General features: G+C 37.9%; 1 protein-coding gene across 3 annotated transcripts in view; it reads left to right on the top strand.

Annotated features, from left to right (window-relative positions):
• The window catches only part of IKZF3 (IKAROS family zinc finger 3), a 96,633-nt gene that overhangs the window by 24,117 nt on the left and 52,679 nt on the right, over nt 1–19,837 (top strand). For 2 of the 3 annotated variants that reach the window (XM_053212420.1, XM_015078597.3), the window contains exons 2-3: nt 4,435–4,488; nt 6,649–6,750. Coding sequence is in view for 2 of the 3 variants with exons in the window: in XM_015078597.3 (XP_014934083.1) it covers nt 4,435–4,488; nt 6,649–6,750 (156 nt within the window). In the remaining variant the exon portion in view is untranslated. The remainder of the gene's footprint in view (nt 1–4,434; nt 4,489–6,648; nt 6,751–19,837) is intronic. The other variant, XM_027033858.2, reaches the window with a different exon arrangement.

The following is a 19,837-nucleotide window of genomic DNA, read 5'->3' as shown; positions in this document are numbered from 1 at the left end:
TGTGCAGGTTAAAAGTTTCACATTTAGCTTTTTTTTTAATTAAAAAAAATACTATCAAACTTACAGAAAAGTTGCGATATAGTACAAAAATTTTTTTTCAGAAGCTTTGAGAATAAGTTGCTGACACAGTGCCCTATAATCCTTGAATACTTTAACGTACTAAAGTATACTTCTTCTATATAACCACAAAACAACGTCCAAATCGGGAAATTAACACGATACATTACTACCATTTAATCCTCAGACCCCCATTCAGATTTGTCCATTTGTTTCTACGGTGTTATTTATTGCAGGAGGATTCAGCTCACAATCACACATTGTATTTAGTTGTCAAGTCTCTTCACCCTCCTCAGTCTGGAACAGTTTCTTAGTTCCTCAGTCTTTCATGACTTGACACTTTTGAGGATTACAAGCCAGTTATTTTGTAAACTATTCCTCAGTTAGAGTTCCTTTTCTCATGGTTAGATTCATGTTATGTGTATTTGGCAGCAATATCATAGAAGTGATGCTGTGTTCGGATGGCACATAATTTTCATTTGTCGCGTTACTGATGATGATCACTTTGTTCAATTACCATGGTGTCTACCAAGTTGTTTACTATGTGGTTGCTCTTTTCATCTCTGTAATAATAAGTATTTTGGGAGAAACACTTTGAAACTGTATAAATACTCCATTCATCATCTGACTTTCATTTTATTTACTTATTAATGTCAATTTGGACTCATGAATTTGTTTTTTTTTCAATGAGTTATAATCCAATACCATCATTTTTATTTTGATACTTCCCTGTCTCAGATTTGGCCAGTGGAAACCCCTTCAAGATAATGTCTATATCCTCTAATATATCCTCTTCATTCTGTAGGCACTTCCATACTTTGTGACACAACAAAATGTTCCAGACCCATTATGTACTTTTCCCTGCCCAAACCCTAGAATAAGCCATTTCTCCAAGAAGCCTGGATCCTTTAAATGGAGAATGATATTTAGAAATTAATATCTGGGGGCACCTAGGTGGCTCAGTCAGTTGAGTGTCCAACTCTTGGTTTTGGCTCAAGTCATGATCTCGCAGTTCATGAAATTGAGCCCCGCATCAGGTTCTGCACACTGACAGTGTGGAGCTTGCTTGGGATTCTCTCTCCTTCTCTCTGTCCCTCCCCCACACAAGCTTGCATGCTCTCTCTTTCTCAAAAAAAAATTTTTTTAAAAATTTAGAAGTTAATATCTGGATGCTAGAGGTTGGTGTAATGTTACCACTCCCAGGTGCTCTCAGTGGACAGGGCTAGGGATTATATGTATGTATATCCATACATACACGTAGACATCTATATTTTATATTTATTTATGTAGAGTAGAAGCCATGCATTCACACCAGTACCTTCATTTCCAGTACAGTACCACAGGCTTCCATATTTGTAACTCCCTTCTCTGACAGAGAAAAACCTGGCTCTTATTACCTTATTGTAGTCACTTATTTGATCAATCCTCCTTTATATAACCAATCATCCATTGCCACTACCATCCCTTCATCAGCACAGATGCTTTCCTTGCCTCGTTTGGGTTCTTACATCCTGTACCATAGCCACTATGCCATTGGACACCCTTTTCAACTGCTCAGGCTCTGACACCTCCATGTAAAACTATACCTAATAAGTGGATCCCTTCTTCACCCCTCTCAAGTTCTTGCACTGAACTTGCACTGAACTTGCACTGGAGTGATCCTGTGCATAGAAGCTCTCCCCACTGTCCCCATGTGGGTACCTTGCTCACACCCATTTAAGCTCTGAAAACCCACACCAGACCACCTCTATGTACAAATGTCCTATTCACTGTGCTCAGGCTCTGACTCATACTAGGCTATTCCTTATCTTGGATACCCTTTTTATCCCTCTTGGACTCCAGCACTGCACATGAGGCAATTCTCCAGCCTGAATGCCCTCTTTAGCCTATTCATGCTCTGATTTACATGCTGTCTGCCATGTAGAATCCCTCCTTACCTCATTCAGACTTCCCACCCCATATAGTCATACTCTCACACAGCCTGCCCTGGGCTGCTTCCATTCCTTACATGGACATTCTTCTTCCACATCTTGGGTTTTGACACCCCATACTAGGCTGCCCCTTTGCTGCCCCTTTGTGTATTGGAGCACCTGGGGCGCGGTCAGTTAAGCGTCCGACTTCGGCTCAGGTCATGATCTCATGGTCCGTGAGTTCGAGCCCCGCGTCGGGCTCTGTGCTGGCAGCTCAGAGCCTGGAGCCTGTTTCAGGTTCTGTGTCTCCCTCTCTCTCTGCCCCTCCCCCGTTCATGCTCTGTCTCTCTGTCTCAAAAATAAATAAACATTAAAAAAAAATTTTTAAAAATGTGTAGTTTCTCTGCCTTTATGCTTTAGCACTATCATCTAATGGATAATATGTCAAAAATTTAAAATTAGAATGTAAGCAGAGTAACTATATTTTTCAAAACAAAAATTGAAATAAGACTAGATAATAGTATAGAATATTTGAAATTAATACTATCCTGAACAGTTTTGGGTATATGATCGTTATTAAAATAAGGAACAAATAAGATTTTCTAGCAATGGAGTGATAGATTCTGAACAAAATATGAAAAAATCTATTACCTGAAGGCATAGGAAAATGACAAAAACAACCTGCTTTTATGGTTCTTTGTTTTAATTCAAGGGTTGGCATCAATTTTAGCCTTGGGGTGACCAAAACGGAGTAGATAATCCATAGTTATACTGACTTAAAAAGTCATAGCAGCCGCAGCAGCTGGGAAAGAAGGAGGGAAATCCTGGTATGAAAAAGGCATAGAGGGATTTTTTTTATCTATAAATTTTCTGGCTAATCCAGATCTCTAGCTGATTCTTGAACCACACATATATGGGTCATGCTCTGAGCAGCCCATCTGAGGCTAAAATATTGAACAGAGATTTATGCCTCTCCAAGACCAACCAATTTCCCTGAGACTGTGAAAATTCTCTGTTCTGGAAAAACCCTCAATCCCAGGCATTCTGGGACATTTGGTTACCTTCAGTGCTGCTCACTATAATGAAACAAAATTCAAGTTTGAACCTACGTAAGTTAACTGCGTGCTTTAAAAAGTAAAATGAACAAAGAAAAAAAAACTTCCTATACTATTCAGAGGAACATAACAGAATCCACAAATTCTGTAACATATCATTTATAATGTCTAGGGTACAATCCAAAAGTATTAAGTCATATGAAGAAGCAGGAAAATGTAACCCATACTCAAGATAAAAGGAAGTCAATGGTAACTGACTCCAAGATGACATAGGTATTGGAATTGGAAGGCAAGAATCTTAAATAGCTATGCTAATTATGCTCAAAGATGTAAAGGAAAATATGCTTGTAAGGAATTAACAAATAGGAAATCTTGGCAGAAAAACTATGACAAAAGAACAAAATGGAAATCTGAGAACTAAAAATTATAATATCTGAAATAGAAAACTCATTGGACAGACTTAACACCAAATCAAGATGACAGAAGAAAGAGTAAGTGCATTTGAAGGTATATCAATGAAAGTATTCAATCTGAACAACAGAGAAAATAAAACATTGGGGTGGGGGGAGAACAGAGGCTCAAGGGAATGTGGGGAAATCTTAAAAATATCTAACATATATGCAGTTGAAGTCCTAGAAGGAAAGGAGCAAGAGGATGGAGAAGAAAAACTATTTGAAGAAATAATAACTGAACATTTCTCAAGTTTAGTGAAAAACATAATTTTACAAAAGCTCAGTGAGAGAGAGGGCCAAGTGGGATAAATTCAAATAAAATAATATGTAGGCATATCATAGTCAAACTGCAGAAAACCAAAGGTAAAGGGAAAATCTGGAAAGCATTCAGAGAAAAAGAATACATTGTATATAGGAAAGCAATAATACAAATATCACTGACTTCTCATCAGAAACAATAGAGCCTAGAAGGTAGTAGAATGTCATCTTTAAAGTGCTGGAAGAAAACTGTCAACCCAGAATTCTGTATCAAGTAAAAATATCCTTTAAAATTGAAGGCAAAATAGAGATATTTCCAAATAAATGAAAACTAAGAAAAGTTGTCACTCACATAGTTGCATTACTAGAAATGCTAAGAGAAGCTCTTTTGACTGAAGAGAGATAATACCAGATGGGAACTCAAGTCTTCAGGAAAAAAAAGAAAAGTACTAGAAATGTTAAGTATAAAGTTCTAATTTTTTCCTCTTAATCTCTTTAAAATACAATTGCTGTGTAAATAATTCCTTTTATTCTCCTTGAGGTGCTTTTTAGGGAGGGTAGAGGAAAAGAACAGTCCTGCTCTGAAGGGGAAATCTGCTAAAGCTTCGCTAAAGCTTCCAAAATAGTATCCTTATTAAATTTAGAATCCTCAAATCTGAAAAAAAATTAAGTAGCTAATATTTATAATCCTTTTCTTTTCAGATATAAAACCAAATGTGGAACTGAAAAGCATTCAGGAACAGCCTGTGCCCACAGGTAACATCAGGTCTTTCCTTTCTAGAAATATACCTTTACTGAAATTACCAAAGAAAGATGAATATTCTGATTATAGTAAAAATGCTATAGAAATGTGTTGGGAAAAAACATAGTTGTCTCTTTCTGATACAAAAATAACTCATCCATTTACATTATATAAATTATTTGGCATCATAGGGCCAAATCTAATGTTGATCACTGTTTGTTTTTTTTTCCTTTTAATTATTTTTAACTGACTAGTTTAAATAAAAGCAGTTTTTGTTGACCAGTGTAGTAGCTTATGTTTCATCAGCTTGTGATTTTCACTCTAGATAGTGGTCAGCAAACTTTTTTTGTGAATGGCAAGATAGTAAGTATTTTAGACTTTGTGGGCAATATAGGATCTCTGTCACATATTCCTCTTTATGTTTTTTGCAACATTTAAAAAATGTAAAAACCATTCCTACTTCCTGGGCCCATATAAAAACAAGCCATTGCTTGTGGCTCTCAGGCCATAGTTTGCTGACTCCTGCTCCAGAATAAACTAGAGACATTTAAAATAATCTATTTCCTAAAAATAACTTCCATGTTTCCTAGATTGATTAACCCACTTTGTTTGGATCATAATTTGTGCTACATTACAAAATTAACCACTGGAGTACCTTTTTGTTATTATCAATCATAACCTTATATTTTAATTGAACCAGGACCTCATGTTAGTTGTTCAGGTGTGCACTTTATGTTAGTCATTTTAAGCTTGAGAAAAGTGAACTACTATTTAGAACAGTGTCTTATTGTTCATAGAGTACACGTTACAATATGCAGAAGTTAGGAGTTTAATGTGTTTATAAATCAAAACATGAGTCCATTATAACCATATTTTCAGCATCTGTTAGTCATGGATTTTATGAAACATGTTTCTATTTTACTCCTGTATTCCAGCACAAGTCCTGCTCCATCTGTTTGGTCACAGGTGAGCTGGAAGGAATACCACTGCAGAGTTTCTAGTCACTTCTCCTATTTCACCTAGCGTAAATGCCACAGGATTCAGTTTCTTTGACTATTTGTTGTAGGTAGTAGGTACTCAATAAATATTTTATAAACATTAGAAAGGAGTTTGATAGAGGGACACCTGGGTCTCTCAGTCAGTTAAGCATCCAATTTTGGCTTAGGTCATGATCTCACGGTTCGTAGATTCAAGCCCCATGTCGGGCTCTGTGCTGATGGCTCAGAGCCTGGAGCCTGCTTTGGATTCTGAGTCTTCCTCTCTCTCTGCCCCTCCACTGCTCATGCTCTGTCTCTCTTTCTCTCAAAATAATAAATTAACGTTAAAAAAAAGAAAAGAGTTTGAAAGTGAATAAGTTTTTAGTTTATTTCTTTTGTTAATATCTTTTTTAAGCTACTATGCTTGTACATGAAATAATACACCACATTGTTCCTTTTTTCTAATATCTAATAATATCAGTATTTATTGTACAAAAGTATATTTCTGTTAAACTTGATTTTTAACAAGTTTGCTGTTTGTTTAAGCATGCTTTTATTATGTCTGCTCCCTTTCACTTGTGAACTCACATAATACTTTGTATTTCCCTTACTCTCTTGTCTGAGTCTACATTATACTTATGATCTTGTCTTAATCTATATTTGCCAATTATAAGCTCCTTGAGGACAGGAATTATTACTTATTCATATCTATAGCCTTTTCAGCATTTAGTAAATGTTCAAAGAAATAAAGGAACTTGAGGGCCAATATGTTTTCCACAGAATCACATTTATAATGTGAACAGAAAAGGAAAATAGGATTTGATATACAGTTGCTTATGGGTTTCCTCTTAGGAAAGCATCTTCCCAAATCAGATTATGCCAGTATTTTTGAGCTCAGTATTTCTCATCACTACACAAATACTTCTTGGTCATAAATAACAATAGCATCCTACTGAATATTGTGAGGCATACCAAAAGAGAGAGAATTTCTGTCAGGAAGGAACATGAATACATTTTAACTCAGGTGCACCGTGGGCATATTTCTAAACCTCAAGAGTTATCACATATATTCCACTTGGTGTATATATGAAAGAATTCTATCATTGAGATATTGTGCTGAAATGGGAGTCTACTTAATACATGTTTATAAAAACCCTTTAAAATTTGACTGAATAGTTAAAATTCTTTTTATCTTAGAAGGTCCAGTGATTTTGAATGACTACGATTTAACCAAACCTCATGAAACAGAAAATGCAGACAGTGTGGAAGGCCCAACCAATGAAGATGAAGATATAGGAGGTGAGCCATTGAGTACAGACTAAAACTGGTTATAGATATGGTTGAGGCTAAATATGTGGAAGAAATCAGAAACTTGCATTTGTGGGTTGAGTTGAAAGTAATTAAGTTTTGTTCATTTTACAAATATTAATATTTAATAATTTGCTAAAGGGTATCAGCAAACTTTGAGAATTTAAGGTGCTTATTCAGTATTCAAGTTATACTAACTTCATTTCTAAAATGTTTATTTGATTCTTTTCTGTTGTAAAAATAATACATGTTCATTATAGAAATTGTGGGGTATTTCCCAACACCAACAACCAATTCTCCAATTCTTCAGAGAATACTGGGTGTCCCACAATTCCATTAAATTCTCATACTAACTCCTGGAGTTAGCAAAGAACCCACATGTTAAAGGCTCAGTCCCACAAGACTGTCCTCACTTTAGACACCAGTTGAAACTACCAGGTCTCCATGTTACCTACATTTCTGTCCAGCTTGGCTACAAATGCAGGGTTTTCCACACCCACCCTCCTCAGGTTTGATAAGTTGCTAGAATGACTCAGAGAATTTAGGAAAGTGCTTTACTATTACTAGTTTATCATAACGGATACAATTCAAGAACAGCCAAATGGAAGAAATGCATAAGGCAAAGTATGTTTAAGACTTTTTATAGAGCTCAATCTTCAGAACCTACCCAGTGCCCCCCTATCACTTTGTCTTTCTGGTGATGAACCCATCCTGACTAGGGCCCTTACCCTAACTCACCTCATTAGCAGAAACTTAGGTGTGATTGAAAAGAGATTATTATAAATAACAAAAGATACTCCTATCACTCAGGAAGATTCCAAGGTTTGGGAGGACTCTTGTGCCAGGAACCTGGGACAAAGACCAAATATATTTTTGTATTTTACCATAGGCTACCCACTGGTCTTTGAGCACAAATCTCTTGTAACAAAGGATCATAGGGGCGCCTGGGTGGCTTAGTCCATTAAGCATCCAACTTCGGCTCAGGTCATGATCTCGTGGTTTGTGAGTCTGAGCCCCACACCGGGCTCTGTGCTGACAGCTCAGAGCCTGGTGCTTGCTTCAGATTCTGTGTCTCCCTCTCTCTCTGCCCCTTGCCTGCTCACTCTCAAAAATAAATAAAACACTAAAAATTTTTTTACAAAAGGATCGTAAAAGTCAAGATACTGGCACATTACTACAGTCACATTCAGTCATTAATAATTATTCTGGTCCATCATCATATCATTTGAAAATGTCTCCCAGGGTGAGGTCACTCAGGTTTACAGCCTTCCATTTGATTTTGTCAAGTTCCAAAAACAGGAGTGTTCTCAGCAATGTATGGCTTCACCTTTTCAGCATCTGGTATAATTGAACTGAGAGACAATATTTACAAGTTTCTTGTTCTGAGCCTCTCTTGACATTTTAATATAATACTGGATTTCCTTCATTACATAATCCATTGATTGATTTCTTTACCGTCAGCTACTATTCCTTCTTCTCTTCATCTACCTGAACTTTTCCACTTTTGGAAGGAACATGAGGTTTAGCTGCTGTGCTGGTCTAGATTGCAGGCAACAATACTAGTATAGCAAGTGCCTCCCCCTCAATCCACTCCTGTTCATATAGGGTAGAGTTACTTAGGTACAGAACTAGCAGGCTATTTTTGCCACTAGCAGTATAGCTGCAGTCACTGTTAACCTCAGTTTTGCCAAATGGAGTGAAGGCACAACCTACCCTATCAGGCCTTTAGGAATTCTGACATAAAGGTTTAAAACTGTAGCTACTTGGGACGTGTGGGTGGCCCAGTTGGTTAAGCGTCCAACTTCGGCTCAGGTCATGATCTCACAGTTCATGAGTTTGAGCCCTGCATCAGGCAATGTGCTGATAGCTCAGATCCTGGAGCCTGCTTCGGATTCTGTATCTCCGTCTCTCTCTCTCTGCCCCTCCCCTGCTCACTCTCTCTCAAAAATAAATAAACGTTAAAAATTAAATAAACAACAAACCTGTAGCTACAGTTTCTTGCTTAGGAATCATCTCTGTTTCTGTCATTTGTTGCAGCGCTGGTCCTATGACTACTGCATCAGGTAGGAAAGAGAAAGCTGAGGTGATGTGGGGAAGAAAAAAAAGTATGGTCATGAAACCAGTGTCCTCTCCTCTTAGGAAGAATTATAGTCATACCAATATTCCCCCCCCCCCCCCCCGTGGAAAAAATTGCACAGTCACACTAGCATCCTCTTCCATCTCTCTTCCCCAGATTCACCAGAAAAACAGGAATCTATCAACAGGGACATTCCCTTAACCCTGCTCATGTTAAGTGTGAGCACACATTCTTGAAGACATGTAAACCAGCCAGCCCTTCATGTCTACACGTTCCTGTTTCAAACAACCAGTGTTTCAGTTGCCTGTTCCAATTCTCTATGAAACTATTCTTCTGAGGACAATATCTCTCTGCCCATCATTTGACATTATGGGCTGTAAAGTGTGTTCTTGTCCCAAAGAAATGTGATTTGGTGGCCCAGATTGGTGCAGTATCTTCTGATCTGGGTTGTGGGGTTTTTTTATTTGTTTGTTTTTGGGTTTTTTTGGTTTTGTTTTGTTTTTTAGTACCCTGACCATTTGCATCTACAACCAGGTAAGCAATACACAGTCCAGAGTCAGTGTCTATTCTGTCAAAAACCATTTGTAAGCCCCCTGGGGCTACTGGCATTGGTTCAGTGTAATCCACTTGCCAGCTATGTATAGGGCCTTACCTCTGAGGAATCTTCCCCATAGCCATTGGAAGCCTCTGTCTCTCTTGTTGGCAGATAGAACAGTTATTGTTGGCATTTTGAGCCTCAGAGAGTGCAAAAGGAATATGTCCAGATTCAGCCCTCTGTATTTCTGTGGTCCCCAAATGTCTATACCTTTCATGGACACCATTTGGCCACTTCAAGTAAGTGCACTGTGATATCCACTCGGTTCCAATCCCCTTCCAAACCTGGAAGGGGATTCTTCTGATGGGCATTGACATGTCCTACTTTAATGCACTCCTCAGATTCCTGTAGTGATTTCCATATAGTCATGCCCTATATGGGCATCACTTTAAAAGACCAGTTTTCAAGGCACCTGGCTGGCTCAGTCAGTAGAGCATGTGACTCTTGATCTCAGGGTTGTGAGTTAGAGCCCCACACTGGGTGTAGAGATTACTTAAATAAATAATCCTGATAAATAAAAATAAATAAATAAATAAATAAATAAATAAATAAATAAATAAATAAATAAAGAGTTTTCCTTCTGCCTATCCATATGGCCTGGCCACTGGCCATCACTCATGAATCAGGTAAAAACCAAAATGTGGAGGCTTTTGTCATTGTTAAAATTCTTCCATCACTGCTAGGAAAACAGCATGTAATTCATCCCACTGAACTGATGTTTTTACATCTTCAATCAGAGTGGTGGTCTTCCAAACAGGATATTGTTCATTTACCTTGGAACAGCTATCCAGCAGCTCTTTGCTGGTCAGTCAGTAGCTGTTTATCGGGCATTTCTAAGCAATGATAGAATCTGGCAGCCTCATACAGTTCCAAAGTCAGTCCTAGGAGAGAAGAGGCTCACTGCTTGTCAGTACCTCCTGCTTGCATTCCTCAGGTAGCATAATCCTGTATAAACCATTTCCATTTTATTGTGGAACTGTCTTGGGTATTGCCCTCCCAGAAGCATTAGAGCATTTCTGTGACATCACCTAAGATATCATGGGTATGCCAGATGTTAAGATTGTTTTTTTCTGCAGTCATAGGGCAGTTTCAATTGCCTCTACTAATTGCCTCTAAAATGGAATTCTTGATTCCACCATCCCAACAGTCATCGCTGGGAAACACTTGCAGACTTTTGCCATAAAGCCCAGTCTATGCTCCATATGGACCCATCATCTGTCCCCACCAGCGCTGCAGCTTCTCTTCTACACTGTGGACTTAGGCAAGCTTATCCATCCCCATTTAGAATGTCCGATTAATAGGACAGCTTTACATGACTTCTGTCTTATGGAAACAATTCCCCAGTCAGACACAATGTCCATGCCCATAATACATTCAGGTGAAAGAGATGCAGCCACTTCAAACATACCAGCTTTCCTCCAGACTTTCACATTAGTCTTTCAACCCTTCCATTCTTAACTGTAGCCTCCATCAGGACTTTATGAACAGGTTTTAGTTTTATAAAATGAAGTAAGGGAGATGTTCCCCAGTCAGACATAATATCCATTCCCATAACACTTTCAGGTGAAAGAGACACAATTTCTTTAAATACAGCCTATTTCTGGGGTGCCTCGGTGGCTCAGTCAGTTAAGCATCTGATTCTTGATTTTGGCTCAGGTCATGATCTCACAGTTTGTGAGACAGATCCCTACATGGGTCTGCACTGAGGTCTGCGCTAATAGCCAGAGCCTGCTTGGGACTCTCTCTCCCTTCTCTCTCTGCCGTTGCCCCCCTTGCATGCTCTTGCTGTCTCTCAAAATAAATAAATAAACTTTTGGGGTGCCTGGGTGGCTCAGTTGGTTAAGTGTCCAACTTTGGCTCAGGTCATGATCTCACAGTTTGTGAGTTCGATCCCCACATTGGGCTCTGTGCTGACAGCTCAGAGCCTGGAGCCTGCTTCAGATTGTGTCTCCCTCTCTGCCCCTAAACTGCTTGCTCACTCACTCTTTCTCTCTCTCTCTCTCTCAAAAGTAAATAAAATATTTTTTAAAATTAAAAATAAATAAATAAATAAACTTAAAAATAATAAGCAGTCCAATTTCCAACCAAGCCTCCCCTTTAATCCTATCAACCCTTACATTTTTATATTCTCTCAAATTGAAGGCCCCTATAAGGTTTCACATAACAAGCCACAGTGAATGAGGCTTCCATGTCAGGGAGTCCCAGAAACTTTTCTTCTCCACCCTCCTAACCATTTTACCCCTTCACATGCTGAAGACTTTAGGTCCCTAGTTAGAGGTTGAGCCCATCCCTTTTGTCATGACAAAGATTAATCTGTCCGACTATTGCCCTAGCTGATTTCAGATCAGATTTCTGTTTGTAATCTTTGCCTTCTGGCTTTGTAAGTTCCTGTACACTGAAGAGAAGAGTGGACTTGTTTGGGGCCCTTTAAGGGAGGCGGTCCCTTTGGTCTACCCAACCTTGCACACTGCTGTCTTAAGACCTTAAGACCTTTGTTTCAACCCCATCAATATGTTTCCTTTATCCTGTTTCTTAATAACAATCTGAAGATTTTCACCCTGCTGAGATGAGTCCTTTGACTCTCCCCTTTATTTTTCTTCTTTGCTTTGGACTTACCAATGTTTGCTTTATTCTTCTTATTTCTTAATAACCATTTACAATTTTCCACCTTGCTGGGACAAGTCCCTTGACTCTCCTTTCTGCCTTTTCTCATTTTCTTGTTAATTAACCTAATGTTTTTATTAGCATCTGTAAAGCCCAAGAGGGGAAGCTAAGGCAGCAGATTCACTCAGGTTTCTTGGACTGTTACTTGATTTTGCAGCAGGAAGGTTACACGGGGTGCCTGTGCAAAAAGGCAGAAAACTGTGTTTTCTTTGATTCTGTATTTGTCTCTTTGGCATCCATTCACCACAAGACCAGTTTATTAACTGTATTGTCTTATATTCTGTATTTTGGATGCTTTGACATTTGGGGTCCTTACAGACCTGAGGAAAGGCTGCTTTTCCTGGGGATAGCCAATTCTTACAGATAGCAGAGGGGTTAGCCAGGATCATGCTTTTCATATACAAATCAACCAATCTGGAGTCTGTATGTCTCGCCCATCTTCTTACCTAACTCTCATATACCAAGTTAATATTTCCTCTGCCCAAAATCATCTTACAATGAAGTATATCAGATAACTAGAGACCATTCTATGTCCCAAAGTCTTCCAGAATTATTCAAACCAGCCAATCCTAAACTATTTACTCTGCCTACCTTGCCTTTTCTCAGAAACTCCAATAAAAATGCTAGCCTAGGATTTCCTTCACTGCTCTTTTCTGCCTCCTGACTGGCACTGGTGCTTTCCCCTGTGACCCTGTGTGGCATGTGGCAGTACTCTTCTATGAGTCCTGTGAGTATAATAAACTTCTTCCTTCAAATCTTTGTTCTCATCTCCTCTTATAGCTCTACCAGCTTCACCATACCATATCCAATATGCATGTTCTTAGAATACCCCTTTAAACCACAGCATTTACCATGACCAGGGTAACAGGCACATTCCATGAATGAATATGTCTGTTATCATAAAGCCAATCCTATATGGCTTACAAACAAAGCATATCAGCTGTTACACTTCGGTGTTCCACTCAACATTTATAAATGGAGGCAGATAGTCCTCTTCTCAGGGTAAACAGACCCTACAGTGGTTTTATCTAGTCCACCAGACTGCTGTGTGTCTGGATCATGTATAGCCATCTGTGATTATTCCATAGTGAGTTGTGGGTTGGGTATCAACTCAAACATGTTCTTCTTCTCTGTAGAATTCAAAACCAAATATACTTGCTCTAAATTAGTCACTCTTACTGTCCATTTTAGTAATGGCTCTTCAAGAAGCTGATGATACTGATTTACAAAATGAGATGCCTTCACACTATACCCCCTGATTTCAATAGTTTCTCGGTTTTTCCCTCCCTCAATGTGAACCCTCTTTTTGGTGACCAGAGGTCTTAGAGGTCCTCTCTGTTGTTACCTCAACATTTTACCTTTTGGGGAAGGTTTTAGCCTAATATCTGAAGCTTAAACCAGCCAAAGTCTGAGCTTGGTCTAACATTAAGGTTTGAGCCAAAACTCTCTTTTCATTTCATTTTCATTTTCATAGTAACCAATTTCACCTTTTTCTGATTGGTTTGCATTTCTTTATGAATCCAGTGAACCACTCCCCAGGAATTGGATCCATTTCTGAAAACCCTTGGTAATTTTACCTTTAGTAACTGATCATAACATAGCTCCTTAACCATAACATGAGTCACCACATGGCCAGGACTCAGAAGTCCCTAATTTCTTGCTCTTTCTTCCTTTCTCTTCCCAAACCACATGTTTCCACGAGCCAGACTGTTCTAGCAAATCCCACTCCTGACACCAATTCTGGGATTTTTTTTTTTTTCTTTTCCAACACCAACAACCAATTCTTCAGACTCCAATTGGGCATCTAAAAATTCAATTCAATTATCATACTAACTCCTGGAGCATAGCACCCACAGGTTAAAGGCTCAGTCCCACAGAACCCACAGGTTAAGAGCTCAGTCCCACAAGACTGCCCTCACTTTAGATACCAGTTGGAACTACCAGGTCTCCATGTTACCTACACTTCTGTCCAGCTTGGCTACAAATGAAGGATTTTCTGTACCCAGCCCCTCAGGTTTGATAAGTTGCTAGAATGACTCAAAGAATTTAGGAGAAATTTTTACTTAATGTTTCTAGTTTAGTATAAAGGTCCAACTCAGGAACAGCCAAATGGAAGAGATGCATAGAGAAAGGTATGGAGTGGTGGGGCATAGAGCATCCATGCCCTCTCTGGGCACACCACCCGCCCATCATCTTGATGTGTTTACCAACCCAGAAACTCTCTGAATCTCATTATTCAAGAGTACTTATAGAGCTCAATCTCCAGTCCCTACTCCCCTTCCCAGAGCTTGGTGGTTGTGACTGAAACCCTTAACCCTTAACCACTTGGTCTTCCTGGTGACTATCCCATCCTGAGGCTAACTAAGGGCCCCATCCTAAGTTCATTAGTATAAACTCAGGTATGATTGAAAGGAGGTTGTTATGAATAACAAAAGACACTCCTGTCACATAGGAAATTCCAAGGGTTTTAGGAACTCTGTCAGGAACTGGGGACAAAGACTAAATATATTTTTATATTTTACCACAGTTTGGAAAGTTCATAGAAAGAAAAAAGAAAAAATCACCTCTATCCTTGCCACCCAAATATAGTCTGTATCAGCAGTATGGAAAACTTCTAGGCTTTTTGTGAATTTGGAACACTATATTTATATTAACATTGCACACATTTTATGCTAATATTTATGTTGATAAATCCGATCACTATTCCTTTATGAATGTCACTCAGATCTCATCTTAGATGTCATTTCTTCAGAGAGATTTTCCCTAACAACCCAGTGACTGTTCTTTTTTATCCAGTCGCTATTTTAACACACTACCCTATTTTAATTCTCTGCATGGCACTTACCGTGGATAATTTTGGAGTTTTATTTATTTCATTATCCCTCTACCTTTTATGAGCCAGGATCTTGGGCTGTCTTTTTCACTGCTAGATATTTGTAGCACCTAGAATAGTACTTGGCTCATAGTAGGGTGTACAATAAATATTTGTCAAATAAGTAACTAAATGAGTACATTAGGTTAATTATACATGTGTATCTATGTGTTTCATAAAGGAAGAAAAGAAAAAAAAAGAATGTTTGAGATCTTTCCTTTTGTCTTAGATTCTTAAGGGACCAAGAAATACAATTCTGTGTCTAAAACTTCTGAGATTCAAATCACAGCTTCAACTAACATTCCAGCTCTGCCTAGCTGTACATTAATTTGTACCAGTTCTTAACCACAGAGACTGAAAAAATGCTGCCTGGCACAGGATGTGGTCATTTGTGCTGAGGAAAGGCATACAATGTTCTATCAGTTTTATGCAACTTCTTGAAGATGCCATCCATGGAGTCACACTCAGAATGAGGCAAACAATAACTGTGCCTTTGGCTTGCATTTTTCTGAATTAGTGTTTCTGAGTTCTGGTAGGTGATGCCATTTAAGTTTATGTTTGAACTTTTGGTCAGGAAATTTATAATTTATGTTAGAATTTGCTCTGGATTCAGAAGTAGCTTGTGAGTTTTATGTTTTCAGGCGATCAGAAAAAAAAAAAAAAACCCAACAGGTTAAACACTCAAACATAAACAAAACACCAAAGAATTTCATTCAACAATAGGAATTTAAAACAAATATTGTAAAAACTCATGTGATACAGCACTTCTCTGGGAATCCATACAATAGATTCCAGTCCTCTGCATTTTGACCCTGCTCCAGACATGCTTCCAAGGAGAAAAGAGAGAGATTCAGTCTCTGTGGTCCACTCAATCAATTTGGGTCATCTTCAACTGCTGTAGCTTCTGGTGCCATTTCTATCGCTTTACCTCCAATTCGATGTCAGTGATGATTGGGATATTGGTGTATTTTTCTCAGTTGTTAGGGGTCTGGGAGTGTCATAATGGTTCTTGGTAGAGACTAGAAGATATAATCAATCATTCTAAATGGTTTGGGAAAGAGAGAAGAAATGGCTGTTTCCTCTAAGCCTGATTTAAAAAGAAAAGAACAGGGGCGCCTGGGTGGCTCAGTTGGTTAGGCATCTGACTTGGGCTCAAGTCATGACCTCACAGTTTGTGAGCCTGAGCCCCGCGTCAGGCTCTGTGTTGACATCTCAGAGCCTGGAGCCTGCTTCAGATTCTGTGTCTTCTTCTCTCTCTGCCCCTCCCCAACTTGTGCTCTGTCTCTCTATGTCTCTCAAAGAATAAGTAAATGTAAAGAAAAAAAAAGAAATGAACAGGCTAACTTTAGCATTATTTTATTATTTCATTATTAAACTCCAAACTGATTATTGTACTGTTAATGCTAGCACTTAATCTGAATCATATACCTTTGGAAAAGGATGTTACAAGGTCTCTGCTTTTTAAAAAGATAAAATATAATCAGTACATACAAATTATACATGCTAAATTGAAAAATAATAGAACTGAAAAGTAGCATTGCCTAATTAAAGATATGCCTATTGCGTAATAAGGTACTTCCGTCATATGTAGCATAGAGATGCTTTAAGACTAGTTAGGATTATACTTTTAAAGGTAGTTAGAATTAATTTTTTAAAGAAAATTTAGCTATAATGTAATAATGATTATAAACAAATTTAAAAGCATACTTTAGAGGATCCAATTTTATTTAAGTTTAATGGAAGCATTTTTTCTAATGTTCTTTAAAAAGTTTTAGAACTAAGATCTGTCTTGGAATATTTTAAATTCAGAATAAATGTAATCATGTCTGATTTATATGTTAAAGAAAGTGAAATGTCATGTGCATCTAAGTTTCCAGCTCTTAGAAAATTGTTTTATACCAAAGAGACTCATAAATATGGAGAACAAACTGAGGGTTGCTGGAGGGGTTGTGGGAGGGGGGATGGGCTAAATGGGTAAGGGGCATTAAGGAGTCTACTGAAATCATTGCTTCACTATATGCTAACTAATTTGGATGTAAATTTTAAAAAATAAAAAATAAAGTTAAATCAAAAAAGAAAAAGAAAATTGTTTTATAGAAGATTAGAATGCTAACTTTATTTTTCTCTTATGGAATGACAGACTAAATTTTTTAGGGGGAAAGAGTGTTTACCAATTGGAATTATTGTGTGAGAAACAAAATAAAATATTTGGAAAAAAACTTTTAAAAGATAGTAACATTTAACATAAATTCACTTGTTTCCTACCCTCCAGATATTTTGATAATTTTTAGTTTTTGTTTTGTTTTTTAAGTAATCTCTATGCCCAGCATGGGGCTTGAACTCACAATCCAGAGATGATTTTTTTTTTTTTTTTTTTTTTTTTTTTTACTATATATTCCTAGGAGCCTAGTGCAGGAGTTAACAATTTTTTTCTGTAAAGGGCCAGATAGTAAATATCTTGGGCTTTGTGGCCAAATGATCTCTGTTGCAAACTTCTCACCTCTGCTGTTGTAGTGTAAAGCAGCTATAGAACATACATAAATGATGTGCATGGCTGCATACTAGTAACTTTATTTACAAACACAGGCTGTGAGACAGATTTGGCCTGCAGACCATAGCTTACTGACTCCTGGCCTAATGTATACATTTATCGTATGATGAGTTAAGAAAGCTTTTGTTCCTTGAAAGGAACAATGTTCATGTAAATATTTCAAAAGGACATTAATGGGGAGTCTAACACTATTATTTTCTAAATTAGAAAAATATAGGAGCATCTGGATGGCTCAGTCAGTTAAGCATCCCACTCTTGATCTCAGCTCAGGTCATGGTCTCATGGTTGGTGAGTTCCAACCCTGTGTTGGGCTCTTTGTGTGCAAGTGGTGCGCTCTCTCCTTCTCAGAATAAATAAATAAACTTTTTTTTTTTTTTAAAGAAAAGAGGGGAGGCACTGGGGTGACTCAGTTGGTTAAGTGTCTGACTTTGGCTCAGGTCATGATCTCAGGATTCATGTCATCATCGGGCTCTGTGCTGACAGCTTAGAGTCTGGAGCCCGCTTCAGATTCCGTGTCTCCCTCTCTCTTTGCCCCTCCCCCACTCACACTCTGTTGCTCTTTGTCTCAAAAATAAATAAACATTAAAAAATTAAAATTAAAATTAACAATTACATGGATGGAACTACAGGGTATTATGCTCAGCGAAATTAGCCAGTCAAAGAAAGACAAATATCATATTACTTCACTCATAGAAGAATTTAAGATACCAAACAGATGAACATAAGGGAAGGAAAGCAAAAATACTATTAAAACAAGGAGGGGGACAAAACATAAGAGACTCTTAAATAAAGAGAACAAACTGAGGGTTGCTGGAGGGGTTGGGGGGGATGGGCTAAATGGGTAAGGGACATTAGGGAGGATACTTGTTTGGATGAGCACTGGGTATTATACATAGGGGATGAATCACTGGAATCTACTGAAATCATTATAGCACTATATGCTAACTAACTTGGATGTAAATTTAAAAATAAATAAGTAAATAAATCAATTTAAATTTTAAAAAAATAAGAAAAAAAGAAAAGAGGGGCACCAGGGTGGCTCAGCTGGTTAAGCGTCTGACTTCAGCTCAGGTCATGATCTCATGGTTTGTGAGTTCAAGCCCTGCATTGGACTCTGTGCTGACAGCTTGGAGCCCGGAGCCTGCCTTGGATTCTGTGTCTCCCTCTCTCTCTGCCTCTCCCCTACTTGCAAGCTCTCTCTCTCAAAAACAAATAAACATTAAAATATTTTTTTTTAATTTTTAAAAAATTTGAAAAGAGAAAAGAAAAATATATATCACCACTAGCTTTGTTTATCTCACACATATATAGTGATTATGGCTCTGTACATAAATTAATTGGTCACAAATAAAATATGTGGATTAAATGTTGTGTTACCACTTAGTTGGCTCCTCCTTTCTTCTTGAAAATTTAAATCTAATAGACTAATGCACTGGAAATATTTACATCAATTCAAGTTAATTTCCTCCATGAGGCCTCCTTGTACTATCTCAGCTCCCTCAAGTGTAGTCTTAGGGCTGAATTTTTGGAGTGTGTTTAATTAATACTTGTTTAAGCACCTAATTATACTGTATCTGGAATTGTTTGTGCATGACAAACTTTCACCCAATTCCATTATAAACTTTTTTAAAAAAAGAGCCCTAATAGCTTACATTTATATCTTTGTAAAAATACCTACCAATGAGGTGATATAATCCAAGTGAATTGAAAAAAAAAGACCTGAAGACGTTCAGAGTTCTTTTTCAAGCCTGGTCATTGACTCCTATGAAGAATTATTATTTCTATTCTTCTCAGTGGTGACCAGACTGATCTTGAGCAGTAGGAAATAACCAAGGATCCCTAAGTCTTTATTTTTGTTTAGCATTTGATGAGTGCAGGGGTATTGTAAACACTTCACTGAATATGAAGGACGTTGGGACCTTCCTGTCAGACCTAAGATGTCATTGAGAAACCATAATGTCAAAAGCAGAAGTTAAAGAAATATTTACAACATTTCAAAAAAAAAAAAAAAAAAGAATATCCCTATTTCTTGTGTTCACTGAGGAACACAATAAAATAAAAGCCTCTGGACATCAGGGCCAGAGATCAGGTGTGGTTCATAGTAGTGTACCCAGGGATATACTAGGTAGAAATGAGACAGTTGATGGAATGTCATCACAGCAAGGCCCTGTAAAAAGAAGTAATGCAGTCGAGTGCAAAATGACTGAGGTAGAACCTTACAGCTTTTTGTTATAGTCCTCCTTTTGAAATTGGATCCCCATCTTTGCCATTTCCCACTTTGAATATGGAAGGAAAGATTCTGTCATGAGCAAGTAAGTT

The sequence above is a fragment of the Acinonyx jubatus genome, chromosome E1 (assembly GCF_027475565.1).
Source record: "Acinonyx jubatus isolate Ajub_Pintada_27869175 chromosome E1, VMU_Ajub_asm_v1.0, whole genome shotgun sequence".
Classification (NCBI taxonomy): domain Eukaryota; kingdom Metazoa; phylum Chordata; class Mammalia; order Carnivora; family Felidae; genus Acinonyx; species Acinonyx jubatus.
The sequence above is the reverse complement of the archived record's forward strand: the minus strand, read 5'-3'. Positions and strand labels throughout refer to the sequence as shown.